This window comes from Strix aluco, chromosome 6 (genome assembly GCF_031877795.1).
Source record: "Strix aluco isolate bStrAlu1 chromosome 6, bStrAlu1.hap1, whole genome shotgun sequence".
Taxonomy (NCBI): domain Eukaryota; kingdom Metazoa; phylum Chordata; class Aves; order Strigiformes; family Strigidae; genus Strix; species Strix aluco.
In genome coordinates, this window is record NC_133936.1 from 38,671,521 (window position 1) to 38,692,689 (window position 21,169).

The 21,169-nt window shown below is 47.3% G+C and overlaps 1 protein-coding gene across 1 annotated transcript; it reads right to left on the minus strand.

Moving 5' to 3' along the window:
• Positions 1 to 1,824: 1,824 nt before the first annotated feature.
• Positions 1,825 to 20,795, minus strand: LANCL1 (LanC like glutathione S-transferase 1). Its single transcript, XM_074829724.1, has 9 exons — positions 20,678 to 20,795; positions 20,256 to 20,373; positions 12,608 to 12,815; positions 8,459 to 8,594; positions 7,971 to 8,117; positions 5,808 to 5,990; positions 5,207 to 5,383; positions 4,857 to 4,929; positions 1,825 to 3,963 (listed from the first exon to the last, which is right to left on the minus strand). The coding sequence occupies exons 1-9, from the start codon at positions 20,759 to 20,761 to the stop codon at positions 3,887 to 3,889; spliced, it is 1,203 nt and encodes a 400-aa protein (XP_074685825.1). The 5' UTR covers positions 20,762 to 20,795; the 3' UTR covers positions 1,825 to 3,886.
• Between the last annotated feature and the right edge of the window lie 374 nt (positions 20,796 to 21,169).

The window sequence follows — 21,169 nt, forward strand, 5'->3', positions numbered from 1 at the left end:
GTGCTGGGACCTTGCTGGCTTGGAGCAGAACTTGTGGTCTCACTGGCACCAGCCATATTCCCTTGGGTGTTACCATCAGAAAACCCCACTCAAATTTAGCCCAGGTATTACACTGGTGGGATAAACGTGTTCAAAATGAAAGAGGGGAAGGGGAAAAGGTAAGATAGTGGTGCAGAGGGATGGAAGTCAGATGCGATGCTGGAGAGGTCTGGGTGGATAACTTGTGTAAATCAAGCCCTTCGCCAGCAGCTTTGTGCCTCACATGGCTGCTTCTCCCACAGCGGCTTTTGTGGTATCGCACGTGGGACACACAACCTTAATTCCCCACCTCGCCCAGCTCCTGCCTGTCTGATGGGAACAATGTCCCTCTTGGGGGCAGGAGGCTGAGCTGGGGTTTGTGGAGGCCGAGCTGCTCTTCTGCTGGGCTTTTTCCCTGTCAACACAAGGAGGGCGCCTGCCACGCTGCAGCCAGCAGCCTGCTCTGAAGTGGTTTCAAAGTGAAACCAGCGTGCATTAAACGACTGCAGTGGTAGTTCGTGAACTGATTTATCAGCTGAGCTGCGTGGCTGACAACGCTGCAGGGGCTGGGGACCGCTCATGGTGAGGTTTTGTTTGGCAACATAGTATTAGCTACAGATTTAGCATCAGCGCTGATTGCGGTTTGTGGGCATTTGAAAAGTTAATATGCAGGAATGGGAAATGAAGTAAGTTGGGCAGAGGCAGCTATAACATATCTGTCCCCTTGCACTGTCCCTGTGTCATCTCTGTCATAGCTGAAGCTGCTGTCAGCTCTTGAGAGCTAAAACTCACAGCAGGTTCTTGGGAGAGATGCATACCTACAGATGATGTTTGGTTAACAGCATTTGGGGCATTTTTCATCTTACTGATCACACTGGTATATGCAGGAGGTGAACACAAACAGAGCCAGATGGCAATGCAGTCAAAATGTGTTCTTTACTTATTTCTTAGGAGTATTAAGGCACTTGATTTTTTTAAAACAGAACACTGCCATGGACAAACATAACCATCACCAAGAACTAAGTGTTAAATGTCTACAGTGCTGATAAAGTCCCTCAGGTAGAGGAGCAGTTGAGTGTTTTCAGGCTTCATCTTGCTCCTACTCCCTCCACTTGGCATGAAGATGGGTGGAAGTGAGAAGCACCATGCTCCTGTATGAGAAAGGAAGGGCAACCAGGGAAACTGCACTACTCTTCCTTCCCTTCCCAGTTGCTGGACCCCCTCCCTGAAGGGCTTTACCAGCCTTAATAGAAATGGAAATTGTTGAAAAGCAGGCTGCACAGGACCTCCAGCCAGCTAATTTATGCTTGTGCTGGAGGGCAGGGTCACCTTTACCCATACCATTCCTGACAGTCTGGTCTTAGAGCCTCTGGTGCTGGACAGTCACAGCCTCCCCGAGGCAGCCTGTTCCTCCTTCCACTGGGCAAGAGGGTGCTTTGGTGCTTTTCTGAGAGGATCCACATCATCTTTCTGGTGGCCAGCACTGCACACAGGCACAGTTTGGCGCGATTAAGACTAACCAGCAGGACTGTGGTCTCCAGTGGAAGCCACAGCAGGGAGGACACGGCCTTGGATGGCGACAGTGCTGCAAAAGTATGTCCTGGAAGAAAAGCACAGCCTGCGAGGGAAAGCACAGGACTGGTCTCGACAGATTGGAGAGAGGGAAAAACGTGAAACAATCTTAACGCTCAGGGTGGGTAGGAGGCCAGGGAACCTCCAGGAGCCACCAGTGGCTGTTGTGGCATATCTTGATCTCTTCAGACATGAATCCTGGTCACAAAGCAGGGGGTAAAAATAACCCAAAGCTTGTTGTTTCAGCATTTTTATTAAACAGTGCTTCACTCAGTAGCTGTACACCAGGCCCTGACAATCCCCTGATCAGTGTATGAACCCTGGGATGTGATGCTGCCATCACACTAGGCTGCACGGAGCATCTCCTTTACAGAAGCCATGCCCAGGAGAAACCCAGGCTCAGAGCAGTGTCCTGGTGCTGCCATCACACCAGCCAAGCTGGCAGGTAACTTACAGCAGGCCTCATGTACTGCAGGATCCCACCCCCAAACTGTCTGATTAGCCAAATCCTGCTCTCAGGGCTGTGTTTCCTCCTTTCCAGTCTCCTCCCTGTGTTGTTTGGGCCCCGTGAATGGTAGAGGATGACCACTGCTGAGCCTGCATGAGCTTGAGGCTTCTGACAGGGACGCCTAGCCTGAAGCAGATGAGTTCTCTGCGCTTTAGGATGTGTTTTGATGAACTTCCAGAAACACGTGTTGGCAGCAGGAGGCTGGGCTTTGAGGAAACAGGCAGCCTTCCAGGAATGGTTTCTACTCTGCTGGAGCAGTCCATCCAGGAGGTTCTTGAGGGTCTGCCTATGCCACTGTGGCTAGGCTGCCTTGCGTTCAGGCACGTGTGAGCTAGCTGTGTTAGTGTGCCAGGTTTGATCCTCCTGCTTTACTACTGCTGGTGCAGGAGCGTGCCAGCTTGGAGGTTGCCCGTGCTGCCCTGCAGCTGCTCACCTGCTCTTAGGTGGCCTGAGGCACTCAGCAACTGGGCCTTTAAAAGATCAAAACCCACATCCACTCTCGTGCAGGCTGAGGAGCTGCCCTCAAACAGCACAGAGCGGTACGGCGGCATCAGTAACTTTAACTGCGCTCAGCGTTTAGCTCATGCTCAGTGCTAAGAAAGTGGTTTATAGGGTCAGGTCCGTAATCGCTGCAAATTAGCGTAGCATCAGCTAAGGACGGAAAAACAGATTTACCCCTTCCAAGTACCAGGTCTGCTTGACAGGTCAAAGCTATTTAACCTAGGGCAGATTTTCCAGTTGGGTAGATGTGTGGTTGCATATCAAACTACAACAAGCAGTAACAAGGCAAACAAGTGGCTCAAATTATCCAGGTTCAGGAAAGCTTATAAAATAAAGCATGTAAACAACATCTATACAGGTAATAGGTTAAACACTGACACAACTCAGTGGAATACATTTCTTTTCCCATGCTGCTGCTGGTGGGCCTGGCACCACCGCACACCTATAATATTCATACACAATTTTAAATAAAGACTTCAAAATAAACTTTCAAAGCTAAACAGAAGAGACCACACCAGTAAGCATGCTTAGCTCACTTCTAGATTGGAATTTTCCATTAGGTGATCAACGGACTTCTGCAAGGTTTAGCATAAGATGGCAAATAAGCACAAAAGCTAGTGGATTATTTGTCTGTCACTGGAAAAAATGTACAAAAGAGCTATACATAGCCTTTGCCTTTAAAGCAGACAGGTGGAAATTCAGGACAAGGCATGTCAGTTCCAGCTGTGCCACTTGCAATCTGACATTAAAAAAACATATGAAGACTGCACAGTCCATCACATTTGCTTCACGTGGAGCAGCCCAGCTACTGAACTGCCTGCTCCCTGGGTGCTCATAAAGAAAACACTTAAAAGCAACTTGCAGGGCAAATCTCAGTTTTTCATCTTTTGTTTTCCAAAGTCAACTAAGTTCCTGCAACTATCTGTCAGCACAAAAAAAATTTAAAAATTAAATGGCCAAAGTTACATTCAATAGAAAACTTTCTCCCAGGAAATGGGATACAAGAAAATAGCAAAACTCTATAGCCAACAAAATACTGTACATTTTCTCCCTGCTCCCACCTGCAGCCCTGTGTTTTTAAGAGACACCAGCAAAATCTGTATTCTGTCTTTTAAACTGAAACAATGCAGAGATGACTAGAAATATTAGAGAACTCAGCATGCCCTCAGGAGGATGGATTTACGTTCAGTTAGGTGAACAACGATGAGTTTGGAAGAAGGAGAAAGCAGCTTCGAACTGCTTTTCCAAGTGCGGAAGGATTCAGGCGGGAAACTGCCAAGCTCAGATTTAGAGTTCAAATGCAGGGAACTTGGCCTTGGTTGGCACCAGCAGGTCAGCAAGAAAGTAAATCGTTCCAGCCATTCCTGAGGATAAGAAAACACAGTGTGCTTCAGAGAGATTCCCTTTGGGCACCCCTTTTATCAATTATCCAAGGGGTGAATGAGTCATGAAGACAGAAGAAAAGAACACATTTTCAGAAGGACCTAACTAATTTTCCAAGGTCTGAACCCAGGTTTCCCAAGCAAATTAGGTACTTCAGTGGGGAAAGCATTTTGAAGTTAATCAAATGTTGAGAAGCACCTGGGAAAACATGATGGGTCTTCCCCCCCTCCCAGCTCTCTCTCTTCTGCTTTACCTGTCGACAGGTTTAACAAACCGAATATGGAATCCAAATACCTGTGACTTTGCTGCCTCAGATCCTCACTGATATAACTACTCTTGTTTCTTGGCCTGCAGCAAAGCTAGGGAGATTTACACTAGCTGGGGAACTGGCTCTTTCAGCAATATCTGCTGATGGCAAATTTTGGGGAAGCCAACAGCAGGAGCCACAAAGAGCCATAGGAGCCAACAAGGCCTATAAAGGCAGCCCCCTTTGTTCCTCACTCACCCTTGAAATGAAACTGGAAAGCCCATGCACGACTTTAATCCTTAAAAATGCACAGAAAAGAGACTGCCTGAGAAGCCAGGCTACAAATTACCATAAGGTAGACTTTGGCCTGTACCCATTAAAGAATTCCCCTTGAGACCTGTGTGCAGAATCTGTCCGGCCCAAGAGGACAAGATGCTCCAGCTAAGACATTAGCCTGTGCTACAAGAAGACTGCTTCTGAGAAAGGGTAAAACCAGCGGATATAATTTCCTTCCTATCCTCTACACTGAGTTTTACAAAGACTTCAGTGGAGCGTGTATTCGGTTTCCCTCGGTGCTGGACTGGCTCAGATCCAGGAGCAAAACACAAGCCTGGAGATGGAGCTTACCTTCAAAGAGAGAGAATGGCGTGTCTGGAGTCCGGCACCCATGTTGACCATAGCTTAAACACCACTCTGCAAACTGAGAAAAGAGCAACAAAGAATGTTCAAATTCTGTTAAAGACAGATCTTAAAAAAAATACCACCCTCATCCTCGCATTATCCCTTGCAGAGCAAGGCTTCTGCAGGGTATCCCTGCAGTCAAGACAGTGACTGTGCTGCTGAAGGACTATTCCTGTGGAGCTGGTCAGATCCAGCTGCATCTCTGCCACACTAGAAATTGGGTTTCAAAGGCAAAGGTGGTGATGTAAAAGGCAGAGGTGAATAATCCCCTCACCCTCCCTCACACAGGCTCTTACCTTGCAGGCCCTGTACAGGTATTTCATGTTCTGAGTGAGGTTGTACAGCGCTAGGAAGGCGTAAGCATTGCCACCTGTCCCATGGCACAGCCCGTAGCCTTTCTTCAGCAACCCATACTGCCAAATCACTTCTGCACACTGCAGGGCATCATTTAGGTACTGCTGTTCCCCAAAGACCTGTAGAGACAAGAAATATTCCCCCTTGCTGAGGTGATTTCATCCACACAAAGCATCCCTGTGTGAGTGGGGAGGTTTGGGTTAATTACTTTCTCTCCTACTGAAGTCTTAATGCCGTGATTTTGCTGTCTGGTTTGAAGGAGGATGTTTTTGATATGATGAACGGGGCTGTCTGACCATTACTTCACACACAACTAGTCGTCACCATCAGTCACCTGCAACAGGACACCCCACACAGCTGATGGGTATTTTCAGAAACAATTTTCTAGAAGACTAATTTCCGTATCGGTCAGTGGTCCCTGTGTGGTGATTTCAGTGTAACAAGCTATCCTACTCTCAGGCAGGGGGGTTTCAACGGAGTCTTCTCCACAATGAAGTTCCACATTTAGGGGTCCCCAAAGGGTCTTTGCAAGATTTCTGGTACCTTGTAGGCCTGGACGAGCATGTAGATAACACCTGGTGCCCCATGGCACCAGTGGACGAGTAGGTCTCTGGTGTCATCGATGCACGGAGGGTAATTGCCAGAGGGGAACTTGAGCTGGCAGACGTAGTCCACGCTGGGTTTCACTGTGTTGTGTAGTTTTACTTGGCTCACTCCAAGGCCAGGCTAAGAGAGAGAAAGCATTAAATCAGGGAGAATTACCATTCTGTCTGTACCTAAGAGGCCCAAGATCTGCCTGAAAGGCGGAAACAAAGCCAACTATGGCCATGTTCCCTCTTGCTCCTTGTAAATGAAGCCATTTCTTTGGTCCAGGCTTTCACACATCGCAAACACACACTTGGTCCCAGGCTCCTCTCCCCTTCGGCAGCAACTTATTTCCAGTCATACCCTTGCATCCCCACAAACAGACTGCCCCTTGCCTGTCACCCAGCCCTCTAAGCAAGAGGGCTTGCTGCTGCTTTTCCTGAAGATGAGTAGGAATAACTTCAGGTACCTAGAGCTGGAGTAAAGAGATAAACTGTCTAAAACCAGTATTAAGGATGAATGCCAGGAACAATTCCTAGCACCTGGAATATCTCAGCTGAGCTGCTGGGCCAGCCCAGCTGGCGGGCTGTGATGCTGCTTTTTCACAGCTATTTCTGGGTAATTGCAAGGGGGTGACTTCACCGCTGACCTCAGACGGAAGCAAGGGAGTGACTTCAGTGTCCTCTTCCAATGACACTTCCCCACATGAAATCTGTGCAGTTCTAATTTCCCACGGCAGGCTGCAACGAGCACTCTCATCTAAGGATCACACTGTTCCCAGGTTGATAACTTGAAAATTAAAAATCAATACTTGTGCTGTACTAGAGATAAAAGTCCAATGTTCTCCTCTCCGTATTTCCCTTGTTTGCTTCCCCCAAGGCTTTTTGTGTATCATGCTTGGCTGATCAGGTTCCTTGTACTTCATACAGCAGAGCAGCATGAAGCCCATGCAATATTTTATGGGAAACTTAAAATTATTTGAAACATGAGCCTGGGAACAAGCTCAGGGACTTGGTGCAGATTGGGGCTCGCAGGACACTGCTGTCTCCCTTCCTCCCAACTATCTGTTCTGTACTCCTGGGCAATAATCACCTCGCATCCTCCTCTTGCCAAATCTCCTTCTGCTTAAAAAACACCAACAACCTCTTTTCCTCCCTGAGTCACATAAGAGGATTATATTCACAGGAACTCCGCTTATCCTGTATATGGGCTTGAACTTTCAGGGTCCTGAAGGAAAGCTCAAATACTTGAAACCTGGTGGCTTTTTTCCCACCTGATGTGGGAGTTGAGCCTAATAAAAGATACCACCTATTTCTATGAACATTGCTATGTTAAAATAATTTGCGTTGCTCAGTGGGTGCCCTTAATGCTTTGAAAATGCAATGTTATTTATTGCTGTTATTCTTCTGAGAGGTTAAGCACTGTAAATTTATGCACAAAGTGACCCACATAGGGAAATTATCACCCTCATTTCAGAGCCAGGGAAGGGAATATTCCCAGAGCTCCAGTGAGTTGTGCAGAACTGTGAGAAAGACAGCATCAAAGCAAAGGGGCACTGCAGCTCCCAACCTCTTGTCTTGCCCTGCCTACTTCAGGCACTACAGAACTCAGCTGCTGTATCAAAGCAAAAAGTCCCACCTCTTTCACATTCAGATACAGGCCCCGGTTTGGAAACAAAGGCATTTCCCACTTTTCTTACTATGAACACAGTCTCTTTCACCATGCTTTTCTTACAGAGATTCTCTGTAATGATCTGAGATTGCTCCAAGTAACCACCTCAAAAAATGCAGGAAGCCCACAGATACCAACAAATGGGAACAATTTATAAGTAATTAACACAAGAGGGGGAAGCTGAGACCCAGCTAACCTACAGGCCTCCATTACATGAAACTGCTCTAATGCAATCACATTTCTGTGCAGATCTCCATGGAGATGGGAAATTCAATCTCACAGACTTGGAGAAAACCCTTAGAGGTGGGGATGTATGATCAAATGTGGTTTGTCCATCAGACAAGGGATCTTGCCCAGCTTGGTATCACCAAGAGCCAATTCAAATGGTCCTCCTTGTTCAAAGAAACTTTGAACAGCTACTAAAGGCCCCTCCCCTCCAGTGCCTCTTACCTGCATGAGATAGTAGTAAATCCCAGCCAAACCATGGGCTGCCCCTACATAGTACTCCTGGTACCACTCGTACATCAGGGGGCTCTTTGCTGTGAAGTTCCTCCTTTTGGCCAAGCTCTCTCCTGAGGCTACAACTGCTTCACACACCTGGGGATGGGAACAGACGCAGGTGAGGGAAATGCTGCTGTCTTGGATATAGCACAGTGAGTATCCTGAGACAGAATAAAAGATTTGTTTTTCTGCCCAAGCAGAGGGAAGAGCGTGGGTGAGGGAGTAAAATGTATGCTGATTCAGTACTCCCTGTGGATGTATATGGATGGTGGGAGGGCATGTGGTACTTTGTCCCTTTGGAAGAAGTGCAGCAGGGATACCACAATGTGGTTTCTCCCTTGTTACCAGAGTTCTCTACATCTAGCATTGATTTTTAGCTGCCCAAATATGAGCTGCATGGGGACAGACAGCTAACAAATCAGCAGAAGCCACAGTACCTGCTGAATGTGACTTTGAGGAATCTTTTCCTCTCCGAAGTGCTTGTTCACAAATATCAGTGCATAGAGGTAGCCCATGCGCCCGTAGAGCAGTTCATCTGGCACTCGTGGGTCAAGCTTGTGTAGATGGAGCAAACTACAAAGAAGAATTCACAATGGGGAGATTACAGGACACTCAAAGCTGCGTAATCAAGCAGTGAGACTGGAGCTCAAAACCATGGTTTGTTCCTTCATGCTGCCCACACCATGGGAGATGTCAGGCCAGTCTCTGGGTCTCGGCCTTCCAGCTATGCAAGGTGTGGAATCCCTCCTTCCCTTCTGCTTTTTGTTTGGCTTGTGGCTTTAGTCTGCTCAGCTCTTTACAACGCTATGTGCTTTACAAGTACTATGTGCTTGTTTTTTAGAGCACCAGTTTTGGGAAAGCTGCTTGTGGGGAAACCCAGGCAATAGGAAATGGTCAGCATAAAGTTGCTGACTGCTCAGGAAAGGCTGCCCTTATTCAGCAAGAAAAGCCTGCCCACCATTACCTCCCTGTGATGCTGTTGGCAAGGCAGACCCTCGGCCAAAAATGACTATTTTTAGACTAAACTGGTATCTGTTTCATTTGGCTGCTCAACGAATGCTAGAAAGTCAAACTAGTGCTGATGGTATGTGGAAAAAATCTCACCCCTTATGCTCAGAAGTCCTCACAGAAAAGCCCCTTCCTCTCCATGCCTACAAGTGGCCAGGGCTACACTGTCAGTGGAGAAAGAGGTGCCTCCTATGAGCTGAAAATCTCGGTAAAAGTTGGGGAGAAGCAGCTGGTGTGTTGTTTAACATCAAGCCTCTGTGGCACATCTAAGAAACCTTCTCTAGGGAGAGTTGAGCAGTATTGAGGACAGCTCAGCAGAGTGTGAGTGCTGTGGGCTGTCTGTGGTGCAACCCCACACTGAGGACAGCTTGGCTGGCACCAGGCTTTAGCCCACAAATGGGGAGTGTGAGGTCTGCTGGAGTCAGGTATTTTCTTTGCCATTCTTCTATTATCATGCTGCAAAGTTGGTGATATTCCTGTAGTGTTAACAGGGGCCGACAGCTCTTCACACTGGTGCTTTGTAGGCCAATTCACTCTCAATGCAATTTTTCCTTTGTTTTGCCTCTCACTACACTTCCAACAAGACGGGATGTCCTTCCCTGTCAGAGCAGCAGGCAGGGATGTGACTGGTTTTGGCTTTGTTTTTCTTTTCACCCCTGAGACAGCAATCTGAAAAATGCCATCACTTTTAAAATACCAATGTAAGTGGCTTCAAGGCTGTTCCCTCAGCTGCTTCCTGCTGCGGCTGCAACAGAGAGAGGGCTAAGAAACCAGCCAGGAGAGCTGTGTGTGTGCAGGGCTTCCCTGTCACAACAGTGTGAGGAGCAGAAAAGGTGCCTTGGCAGCCTTTCCTCCTGGGCAGAGCAATGTGTTGCAAAGGAAAGAAGCAACCAAATGTCCAGAGTACCCTCGGAGCAGAGGGAGGATGCTGGGCTGTGACTCCCCATGGCAGGGGAGTCAGTTCCTTGGCACTGGACTCAAAGTGAGCAGGGATATTGAAGGAGAAAGCAGTGTCTCAAGGTGCACTGGCCCTGTCTCCTCATGTACCACTTGAGATGTACATTGCTCCATGGGGGAGATTTCTTGCAGATTAAACCCAAGAGACAGACTTTACATCCAAGACTCAGACTAAGCAGGGGCCCCCTCTCTCAGTTGTGTGGGCTGAAAGGAAAACCCTGCCGCTTCTCACATCCCCTGTCTCCAAGTCCAAGGAAGGCAGATGAAGAGGAGCGTTTCCACGGAGGAAAATGGTGTTTTGACAGATGGACTCTGCCCAGCAGCAGGCTGGCCAGAAGAGGTGCTGGCTGGTGATGTTCAGCTCAGATGTCAGGGGAACATCAGGTGCAATAGAAGGAATGAATGGGTGGATAAACAGTAACACCCACAGTAGGGATTTTCTGAGGTCTGGATGTAAAATCTTTTTGTGGGGAGATCTGGAGCAGCTGGAGCTACTATTCTTGCTCCTTATGCATTACTTAGTACCTCTAGCTGCTTTCCCAGCCAGGATAATCAGGGCAGGAAGCCTGCCAGCGGTTTCTGTTGTTTTTGAAATGTGGGGCAGGGCTCATGGCATGTATGCAGCCAGAGATGCCTGGGATGCTGCTGGACTGATTGCATGCAGGATGCATTTCTCAGGTGCGAGGGGGTAAATCAAGGTCCCTGAAAGGCAGAGCCACTCCTGCTCACATATCAGCCTATCACCTCAACTGTCAAAAATCAGTAGGTTTTGGACAGAGGAAAAGTGACGCAGTTGTAGAGCAAGATGGGATTTTTGTATGCCACTGGCTCTAAAAGCAAACCTTTGACCTTCTGAATTGTTGGGAGATGGCAGGGAAAAGAGGACTCCTGAAACACAGCTCAGATTTTCACAGGCTCTTGGAAAATGGGCTGCTCTGAAATGTTAGTCTCTCCAGAGCATAAAAGCACATTTGTTGGTCATGAACTCGTTTAGGCAAGAGCAAGGAGGTAAGAAAAAGCAAGCTTCTGTCTCTTCCACCACAGGTAAAACTGGCTGATGGATTCTCTCCTCAGGCTCTGTAAAGATGAGGTGCTTTAAAAGACAGAGAACAAAATGGAGAGAGGCCCTCCTTCTCCACAGCTGTAATAGAAATGCACTTTCTATGCACTTGCACTGCATAACTTAGCAACTGTTCTGTAACTAAACAGCATACTCAAAACCCACTTAAGAGTTTTCATTAAGGGAGCTATTTCTCAAAGAAATACTCTCTTTTTAAAGGTAGCATGATCAGGCTAACTGCTCTGGGAATTGGTGGCAGAGTAAGGACAGTAGAACTGTTCCTTCAAGAAAGCCACATTTTTATTTTTTCGTCCTCTCCAATGTATGAAAAAAACAATTTCCAGGGCTCTGCCTTTATTATGCCATTAGATGGCGGTGCAGAATTAATCATGAGTTTTCATTCTGCCACAAAACTAGGCAGAACAGGAGGGATATGGGGAGGGGAAAGTTACAGCAAGAAAATATGAATTCGGGATTTTTCACAACTTGGGGCTTATGCATTGACCATAACTGGTCAGTACAGATTAGTTCCCTTTTTGTTAGCAAATATATTAATCATAGTGAGATTCACCACTTTGACACAGTATTAAGCAAAGCCTAAACCACACATTATTTCAAGAATAAAGAAGAGAGCTCTGTCCTTAGATTGTATCCACATAAACCAGAAGCTATTCTTAGTTAAGGGAGTGGGAATAATGGTGTGCAAACCATACAGGCACCTCTGATTCCCACCCATGGCTTTTAAAATTGATATTATGCATCACTTGCTCATGGCTGTGTAAGGGCACTCAGTGTTGTTCTGAAGCGTCAGGGGTTTTGTCTTGGTTTTGTGCTGACCACGTGTAAATCAAAACTCTTTATAGGGCTGTTTCTCACCTTCTCAAAACTGATCTCTCTTAAGCAAGGAAAGCTTGCAACTGCATCTCCTTAACTTTTTTCCTTCCTCTGCCACATGCTGATCTGATTGTAGGACTGCTTGTTTGTCCTTTTCTTGTCTTAAGTACCCAACAAAAATAAATTTGAAAACAGTTGAGGAAAGGCAGGAAATAGAAATAAATGAATCATAACCAGCTGCATTCAGTAGTTGAAAAGGATGCTGTCAATCTTCAGTTTAAGTCAAAGTCAACTAACAAATAGCAAGTGGAAGTGAGTGACAAAATTAATCTAATAATCCTACCACATTTCTCCTTTTCATCAAAATGGCTGAATTTAAGGGTTCTGAAAAAATACTAAACCTCACCTTCTGGTTTGTTTTTTTTTAATGTTGGCATTTTTTTCTTCCTGTGTTTATTGGAATTATTTTTAAGATGGCAATACCAGCTGAACAATATCCTTGCTCCCCACCCAGCCTGCAAGCTGCCAGGCAGGTGTGTTTGTCCTTAAGCTAGTTCCTTTCCCAGGGCAGGACAGGTTTACACTGCCTTGCTAAATTACTGGATTCTCTCTCACAGAAGACTGCAACAAAATGTATTCAGGCTTGGCAGAGAGTGCCCGGTAGAAGCCCAGACCAGCTCTGCGAGCAAGAGGAACATTAGGTCAAAGAAGTAACCAAATGTTTTACCGCGTGATGCAGTCTTCGGACTGCTTCTGGTTCTGCAGTTTGTGGTAGACGACAGCAGCCACTGCCAGGGGCCCGGCATCTCCACACAAGAAGGTGATGGATCGTCTTGTCAGGCAGCTCAGGCTCTTCTTCACGTACTCGTGGGCTACCTGAAGGTAGGCTGGATCTCCATACACATCATACAGGTGCAAGTACAGCAAAGCAATGCCTGCAAAAGGAACATAAAGGTTGCATACACCAGAAAAGTTTACCCTTCACGCTGTGCACCCCGGTTGTTTTAACAAAACTAAAAGCCTGGCCCTCAGCCTCATCTAGGGCATAAGCCTTCTAGACAGGCTTCTCGGGCACATCCAGGGGCATAACCCATAGCTGCAGCATCCACAGCTTCTTTTCCTGCTTTGTGACCTCCTTGTACCTGATGCTGCAAACAGCAGTGTCTGACCCAGTAGGTCCTGGAGGACAGCAGAGCTTCCAGTACACAGGCTACATACAACTTTAGTAACACAGAGCAAAAGATAAGACCTAGACAAACCCACCTAAATCTACCAGCTGTACCTGGGACTGTTGCTAAACAGCGGAGGAAAAAAAAAAATCATCTTTAGGCAAGATGGTACTTGTGGTGGAGCAGTGCTGAGTTGTTCCCCTATATCTCAATTATTTTCTCCCATGCCAGGAGGTAAAGGGCTGTGTCACTTAGCTTGAATTGGATTTTTTAAAAAGTAACAAGTCATCAGCAACTGAGAAGCAGCACCCTTAAGATATCCTACCTGTCTTTTTTTTTTTTTTCTTCTTCCCTCCCACCGGGAAGTGTCAACAAGGTTGTTACAGCTCCCTGGACATCATCTGCTGCTGCTGAGCAGGTCCCAAGCCTCACACCAAGGACTGGTGCATCCTAGAAAGGAAAGGGGCTGCTCGACTCTCCTCTGCAGCACATCATTCATGAGATCAGCCCTTATCTGAAGACAGCAACAGCTACCTGGAACACTGGAAAAGGCTGCATGGTCCTCCCTGGAGGTTTTCAATGGGCTGGCCAGCTGCAGAAACAAGTCTGCTACTGAGAAGCCACATCAGTTGCTGTCCTTTGCCTCTGTCTGCCCTGTCTTCATCCAGCTCTTAGAGCTTTTAGCAGGTAACTGAGGAGTCCTCAGTAAGTCTGTGTCTCAAAGGTCTGCCACATTTGAACCATCCTTCTGATCTGGAAGGCATCCACAAACATGCACTGAAGAAAGCTACTGGCCTACATCACTTTGAGAAAAGCTTATTTCTTCTCTAACCAGTAACCATTTCTGAGAAGACTCAGGTCCTGCATTTAAGCCTAAATTAATAGAGCCAATCTCTGTAGATTTTGATGTGGTAAGGTGAAGGTGGGCAAGCATGCTGCAAAATTACTTTCCATGGTACTGAGGACCATTTTAAATTTAGATCGTTTTCTCATTTTGCATGGGTAATCTTCGTGCTACAGACAATTCAATTCCACATGTATATTAAGGGCAAATTTCTATTTCCTGCTGAAGCTAATAACCTTGTCCTCTCTCTAAGCAGTTCAATGTTAGTATTTCCAGAGAGAGCTCAGATGTACAGTGCCATCACTCAAGTCTATAAGGATGTGGATGTGAAGCCCTTCTTTAAAGGGGAACCCTCCTCTTCCAGTTAGCAAATGTCAAGTGTCTCTCCTTGATTTATTTAGCACCTAGCACAGCTTCTAGACTTTAATAGGCCTGATAGCTGTTTGAGCACAACTTGCACTCTTGACTTATCTGCTTTAATATAAAACTTTTTGCTTTGTAAGTAGCTTCTATTCCCACTGCCATCATACCACCTTAATTATGTACATAACTACCATGCTAAGACCACTACTAGGATTGAATTCTTGGAAAGAAAATGTCTCAGCATTATTTTCCTCTGACTTCTTTGCCTCTTTTCTTTTAAACCATTTCTCGCCCCCTTTTCTCCCAGGCCCAAGCATCTTTGGAGAAGACTCCAAAAAACCCTTGACCTATATTAAAGAATGGAAGGGATGAGTTGCTTCCCCAAATCATTTATTCTTCCTTTTTCTTTAAAACCCAAAGGCCTTAGAAACTGAATCTAAAGCCAATTTTCTCAACTCACTCCTCAAGGAATTTGTACTCCTAAGCTGATCAGGAGGGCACAGTGCAGTGCTGCCTTCAGCCTGCTGCTTGCTCTGTTGCTATCTGACAGGCCAAAAGTAGGGAGGGCTAGCAGAGGAGGCAGGCCCATGCATAAAGAGGAAATATTTACAGATTTATGTGGAGGGATACAAAATGCAGTTACCTGGCTGGGGTATATCCTATATTGACCTGTGTGCGAAGATGTAGGCAGCATATTTCATATTTCAGAGGCAGTGCAGTTTGGAGACAAGAGATGAACTTGGCTCAGATCGGCAGTGTTGCTCTGCAGAAGCTATTCCACAGCTCTGCCCCACTCCCTCTCCAATAATACTGACCAGGTGGGGTTTGCTGACTGACTGGGTGTTTGTTTGGCACGCTTTAAGTGTTATATAAACATGGCATCATCAGTCAAAGGGGGCTAGGTAAGCAGTGGATCTGCTCCATTTCTGTGTGCCCTGGAGGTCTGTGTTCAGAGTCCCAGTTGGAAAGGTGACCTATTTTTGTGCCCTCAGAGACTCCTGATTGTTTCCAGCTGAACTGCCATGCAGTGGCTGCCTGTGACCTGCTACTGCCAAAGATGTATAGGCTTTGTTCTGTTTATTGGTCACTACTGGACCTTCTTCTCTGTACTTCCTCTAGACCTCAAAGTTTGCTCCTTGCAGTGTAAGACCTGCTGCATAGCCACACGTAATGGAGAACACATCGGACTTCACTTGATGGTGCAGGACTGCAGTGAACACATGTGCTACTGACAGCATACCCTTTAGAGGCAAAAAAAAATTCTGCATGTCTCTCACAAAGCCTGTGTATTCAACATCTTCAGTAGACAGTAAACAACGTCTCTCTCCTCTTGCCATCCTGTATGAGCAGTATTGTAGATGCAGAGGGGTGTTTTGCATCAGAGATTTCTTTTGAGTGGAGCAGAGGAGGAGACTTAAATGTACATAGTAGAAATGGAATTGTTTGCACAAGCTCTACCAGTTGACTAGTGCTGGTGGGCCTGACTTCAGCAACCATTGCTTTCAACAGACCAACCATCACTGGAGATACCAGGAAAGTTCTTGCTCAAGAGCTAGAGCACTGCAGCAGGCTGAAAGAATAACTCATCCATATGACCATTCTGAGAAGTAAAGCTGTACTTCAACTTCCCTGCAAGTTTAGACTTGTTCTTTAAGGTGGATTACACTACCATTGCAAACAGTTCTGCTGGTGGGAGAACAGCAGTAGTGAGACAAAGCTTCCCCTTCAGACTGAATAGAGGGGATAAAAGCAAGAGGAAGCACTACTCGGTGTCAGCTCCGCTGAAGTCCCCTTGCTGACAGCACCGGCAGGGATGCCCATTAGACTTTTCTGAACATGCCTCCTTGTTCACCAGGAGCTGAGTGGCAACATGGTCCTTTCACAAAGGACACTAGGCTGCCACAAGAGGAGATTTCTTGACCTAATTTGAGTGAGTTCCAAACCTGAATCTACAGCAATAAAGAGCTTGGAGATCTTGCGTTGACCAAGTCAACTAAGTCAGCCAGCACCCTCGAAGCAGGATCTCAGACAGAGAGGGAAGAACTGGAAACCTATCTCTGCACATAGAATGAAGCCTGATGGTTTCTAGTGAGAAACCTGGTATCGTTTTAGTAAGTCAGGCATGCGGTAAAAGTTACAGAGGGGGTGTCATAGCTTTACTGTCCAGCTCAAAGGATAATAAGCCTATTTTCTGGCGCAGACGCATGGGATGTTATGTTGTGCTCATAAATGCATGTCAAAGCCATGCGGAATGGGATGGTGAGACATCTTCTCTGGAAGGCTGTATCATCCCGTGCTTGGAGCTGTCTAGAGAGCCACAGGTGCATTTCACTACAGCTTGCAGCTTGCCTTCCTAATGCATTGGGGGACATGGGGCATTTCGGAGGATGCCTCAGCTTCTCCGGCCTTAAAACCTGGGTAACAAAGCTTCTTTTGAAGAACTTTTTACAAAAGAAGCTTTCCCCCCCAAAAAAAACCACCCCCAAACAAGAAGACCAGACCAGCCCAAACCAAAACTATCCATTACCCCATAACAGAATCCTACAAGAGGTTAGGTTAGAAGGGATCCGTGGAAGTGATCTGATCCAACCCTCTTAAAGTAAGGCCAACTTCAAATTTACATTCCGTGCTCTGAACCTTGTCCAGTCAAATACTGACTATCTCCAAGAACAGAGATTTCACAAAAACTACTCACCAAGCACTTGGCAGGAATGTGGTTTATGAGGGTGACACAAGGCACTCTATTATCTCTCATCAGATGCAGCCTCACTGCCTCTTATTCTGTAGGGATTATCTGAGGATTTCTGTTTTTCTGAACAGAACTCTCTTAAGCAGATTCAAGTTCTCTGGGTTCTGAGGTTAAAACTAAGATACTGCACTGAAGTGAATGACAGGTGTTTTTCCAGAAGCTTTCCTGAACTGGTACAGTCAGAATTTCATCCATTCTTAAATGGCTTTTCTTTCATTGGATCCGTCTTTTGAAGAGTCCTTTCAAAAGGCAACTCAGCCCTGCTCCTTGTCTCCACTTGCCAACAGGCCAGCCAAAAGCTGTGGGTGGGGCAGGCCAGCTGGACTCACCCATCTCAGAGGCCCTCCAGCTCTATGACACTGCTAGAGAAGGGAATGCTCGCATGGGAAACAAATTCCAAAGGCACTGCCATAAGGTGGAGGAAGGAGAATATATACCGTTTCAGGTTGCAGATCACCTCATCATTTTGGAAGGACACAGCAGTCCAGCAGGCACCGGACTTGGGAGCTTCCTAGCTTCTGCAGTCAGCTAAGAGGTCACAGGAGTGAAGTCAGGCTCCTCCCATTCCCTTTCCATCATCTATGCTCCCAGTCGAGGTAGTCTTTGGAGCAAGGCCTCTTGTACTATATGAAATACCAACACACATGTACATACTCTTTGGCATCCTCATGCTAATCTATTTGAAAATGGATGAGGCAGTTGTACTTCTGCCAGGATTTGAACTGCTGCCGATTCGGAATGAGCTTACGGCAGTTTACCTTCCCTCAGTCAACACTTTGATACCAGTGAAACAGATTAAGACTGCAAAAGCTCTTACAGCAGTAGCTAAACTGATTAAAAGACAAAACAGAACACAACAGCCGAGCCTGGTCTGTACCCAGGCACGTACCAAGTGTTGCCTACGGGGCCCTGATCTCTATGGGGAGCTGAATGAAACTGTAACAAGCCGATTCAAATGTGTTTTGAGGGCATTCAGCCGTATGCTGGATAATCTTGATCCAAAGTGTGTTTCCACTGCCTCTGAGCTGAAAATTTAAGTCCTTCCCTCCCTCTGCTCCAACTTCATGGCCAAGAAGCCGTGGCTTCCCTGGCACAAGTGCAGGCTGGGGGAACAGGGCTCCGTCAAGTGCGCTGGGAAAGAAACAGGCACCAAAGTAAAATGCCAGCATATGCTGTGTATTATTGAGTGTAATGTAATACACTCAAGTATGTTACATTTCACGCAGCGTTTGCGCTGAGAGCCACATTTCAAATCTCTCTTATTAGTGGCCACAAGAGTGCGGGTTGATTTCAGACTGCTGGGCAATGATTTACATGAGAAGATACTCAACAAGCCTTTTCTACATAAGCAATTACAGGAAAAAGCTGCTGTCTTGGCCCAATTAATTTTGTCTCTAGAAACCAGCACTGAATAAATTAATACAGATAGGATTAGAAAAGAAAGGAGGGTGACAAAGATACAGTATAATATATCTGCAAACTTCACTTTGCTGGCTGTGACCTGCAGGGAATTTGTCCGTGGGTTTTTTCTAATCCTATTAGCCAAGGTGAGAAGGTTGTGTGCCCAATGAGGAATGATCCCTGGGAGGAAAAGAGAAGAATCCCTCTTGAGAGACTCCCTTCCAAGTAAAAACGTGCAGAAATCCTACCAGAGCTCTCAACCACTGTTTCACAACTGCAGTCATGTTCCAACACGAAGCTCCTTAAGGCCACCCTAAGGAAGGGAATATGGTCTCTGGAGAAGGATGGTTACCTTCTCCACACAGACTTCGGAGTACTCCTCTACCATCAGCTTATGGTCCTCCTGCTTTATCTCCTGAATTATTCTGGCCAGAGGTTGACTCTACCAAGTAGCACCCTCGTAACTGAAGACCATCTTTATATATGGAGTGCTTTTCATCTGAGGGGACCTCAAGGCTGGGTGACACAGCCTGGAAGACTGAACCTGTCTCCCAAGGTGAAATGAGCCAGCACTGAATAAAAATGCATAAATTCACAGGCAGCAGCAGCAGAGTGCTGCCAGGCAGCAAGTGATGAAATCAATACTCTCCCACGCTGGAATTTAATACTGGCATCCTAGCATTTCTTATGAACTGCTCTAGAGTGCTCTCTCAGTGCCTGTCTACCTTACTAAAATTTTTAAGCAGGGATTTCTGGCATTGCTGTCATCAGGCTGCAACATTAGTTTAGCACCAACACAAAGCAACGCCATTCTCCCAAGCAAACTGTTGGCATCAAGTTCCACAGCATCCAAGCACAAGCCAGCCACACCTAGATTATAATGTAGAAAACTGCCATTTAGGATTACAGTGTATTGCCAAAAAAAAAAAAAACAACCCAGCAAAAAATCTTGCAGCAAGCATGAGATTAATTGCAACTACCCCAGGGTCCCTCCCTAGAGCCTGGAACAGTGCAGAAGGCAGGAAAGCTGACAAAGCACACAGCAGGAGCCAAGAATGAGGCGGCAGAGAAAGGCGTGTCCTCCCTGGCTCCAGTGGGTAGGAATAGGGACGCAAGGCAGGGCATGCTCCCAGGGAAGAAAAACCAGGTTGAAAATGCAGAACAGGATAAACACAAGCTCCTGGAAGCTTTGCACGCAAGGGTTAGTGTGAGGAAGGCTTCCACCCTTCGTTATACTCACATTTGCATTTCTGCTCCTTCCAGCAGGTACTGGAGCAGAACTAGCCCTGGCTAAGTGGAGGGGCACTACCTGGGGAACAGGAATGGAGCAACCTGCCAATCAGACAATGTCATCAGATAAAATTCAGCCCAAACAGAAAAGATGGACATTATCTCAGGCCATAAGCTCACCACTGCCATATGCAAGGACTCCTTGCAGGTAAACGACCTACCACGTGCACCTGCCTACTTCATGGAGCGCTGGTTTACTTGTCACCATCCCCACCAGGGCCAGATTTGGAACCAGTCCCTTCGAAGGCTCCCATGTTTGCTCCCAAGCAGGTGCTGGCTTTCTCCGTTGCCTAAATTTGGCACTATTAACCAAGAGAAGACCCAATCCTGTCCTGCAACACTGGGCAGCTTGAAACCTGCTCCAAAACCGGGGAGCCCCGAGAAAGACAGCCCCATGTTTTAATGGATTAAAACATGCAGAAGAAGCACCGTTCTTGAAACGGATCTACTGTGATCATTCAAAGAGCCAAAAAAACCCCACGGTCTGCCTTGGCCTGACGTAGAAGTCCACTCCAGAGAGCTTCTGCTCCATCCGATCAGATCCGATCGGCCACCCTACCTGCCCAGCCCGTGTACGCGGTGCAGTCCTGTGGGTCGGCAGACTTGAGGCCCCTTTCCATCTGCTGGAGCAGCTCCCTGATTTTGTTATTCAGCCGCTGCGTGAATTCGGGGGTCAGCTGTGGAGAAAAAAAAAAAAAAAAAACAAAAAACACCACCCAAGGTGAAGGAAACACCAGCAGGCGGGTGGGGTCTTGGGAAGCTGGAGGTACCCGGAGGGAGCGCAACCAGGGAAGCGGGTGTTTTTCAACCTGACAGGTCTCTGCTAGCAACCCTTGGGTACCTCAGGACCAGGCTGGGCTACTGCTCGCCAAGCTTGGCTTCGCGACCGGGGCGGGAGCGGGCCCTTCCCGCTGAAGCGCGGCGGCCGTCCCCGGGAAGGGCCCGCTCCCGCCGCGGCCGCCTCGCCCCGATCCCACTCACCCTCCCGGCGGCGTCGAAGTAGCCGGTAGCCAAGGACTTGTCGTAGTCCGCGTAGGGATTAGGAAGCGCCCGCTGCGCCATCATGGTGCCGCCGTCCCCGCTCCGCTCCGCCGCGGCCCGCCCCCGCTCCGCCCCGGAAGGGAGCCGGGGTCGGTGTGAGTCCCTCCGCCGCGCTGAGGCGGCGGTTCAGGCCGCGCCGAGCGGTTGCAGGGGCTCTGTGGGATTTTAGGGAGCTCTGTGGGGGTTAAAAGCCCTTTGCAGTAGGCTCTGTGGGGCTTGCAGGCTCCGTGGGGATTAGAGACTCTTTTAGGCGGGTCCTGTGGGGTTTAGAGGCCCTTTATTTTTTTTGCTGACCCTGTGGGGTTTAGGGAGCCCTGTAGGGTTTGGGGTCTCCTGACAGAGACCTGTGGGGTTTAGGGGCTGATTGCAATCGACTCTGCGGGGTTTAGAGAGCCCTGTGGGGTTTAGGGGCCCATGGCAGCTTACCCTGTG

What these genes read in the sequence shown, in the direction of transcription:
- LANCL1 (XM_074829724.1), bottom strand. Translation starts at nt 20,761, where the DNA reads ATGATGGCGCAGCGGGCGCTTCCTAATCCCTACGCGGACTACGACAAG. An exon ending in CGCGTACACGGGCTGGGCAG is followed by an intron (nt 12,816 to 20,255) that starts GTAGGGTGGCCG and finishes TTCCTTTTGCAG; the next exon opens with GCATTGCTTTGCTGTACTTG. An exon ending in GCCATTCTCTCTCTTTGAAG is followed by an intron (nt 3,964 to 4,856) that starts GTAAGCTCCATC and finishes TCTTATCCTCAG; the next exon opens with GAATGGCTGGAACGATTTAC.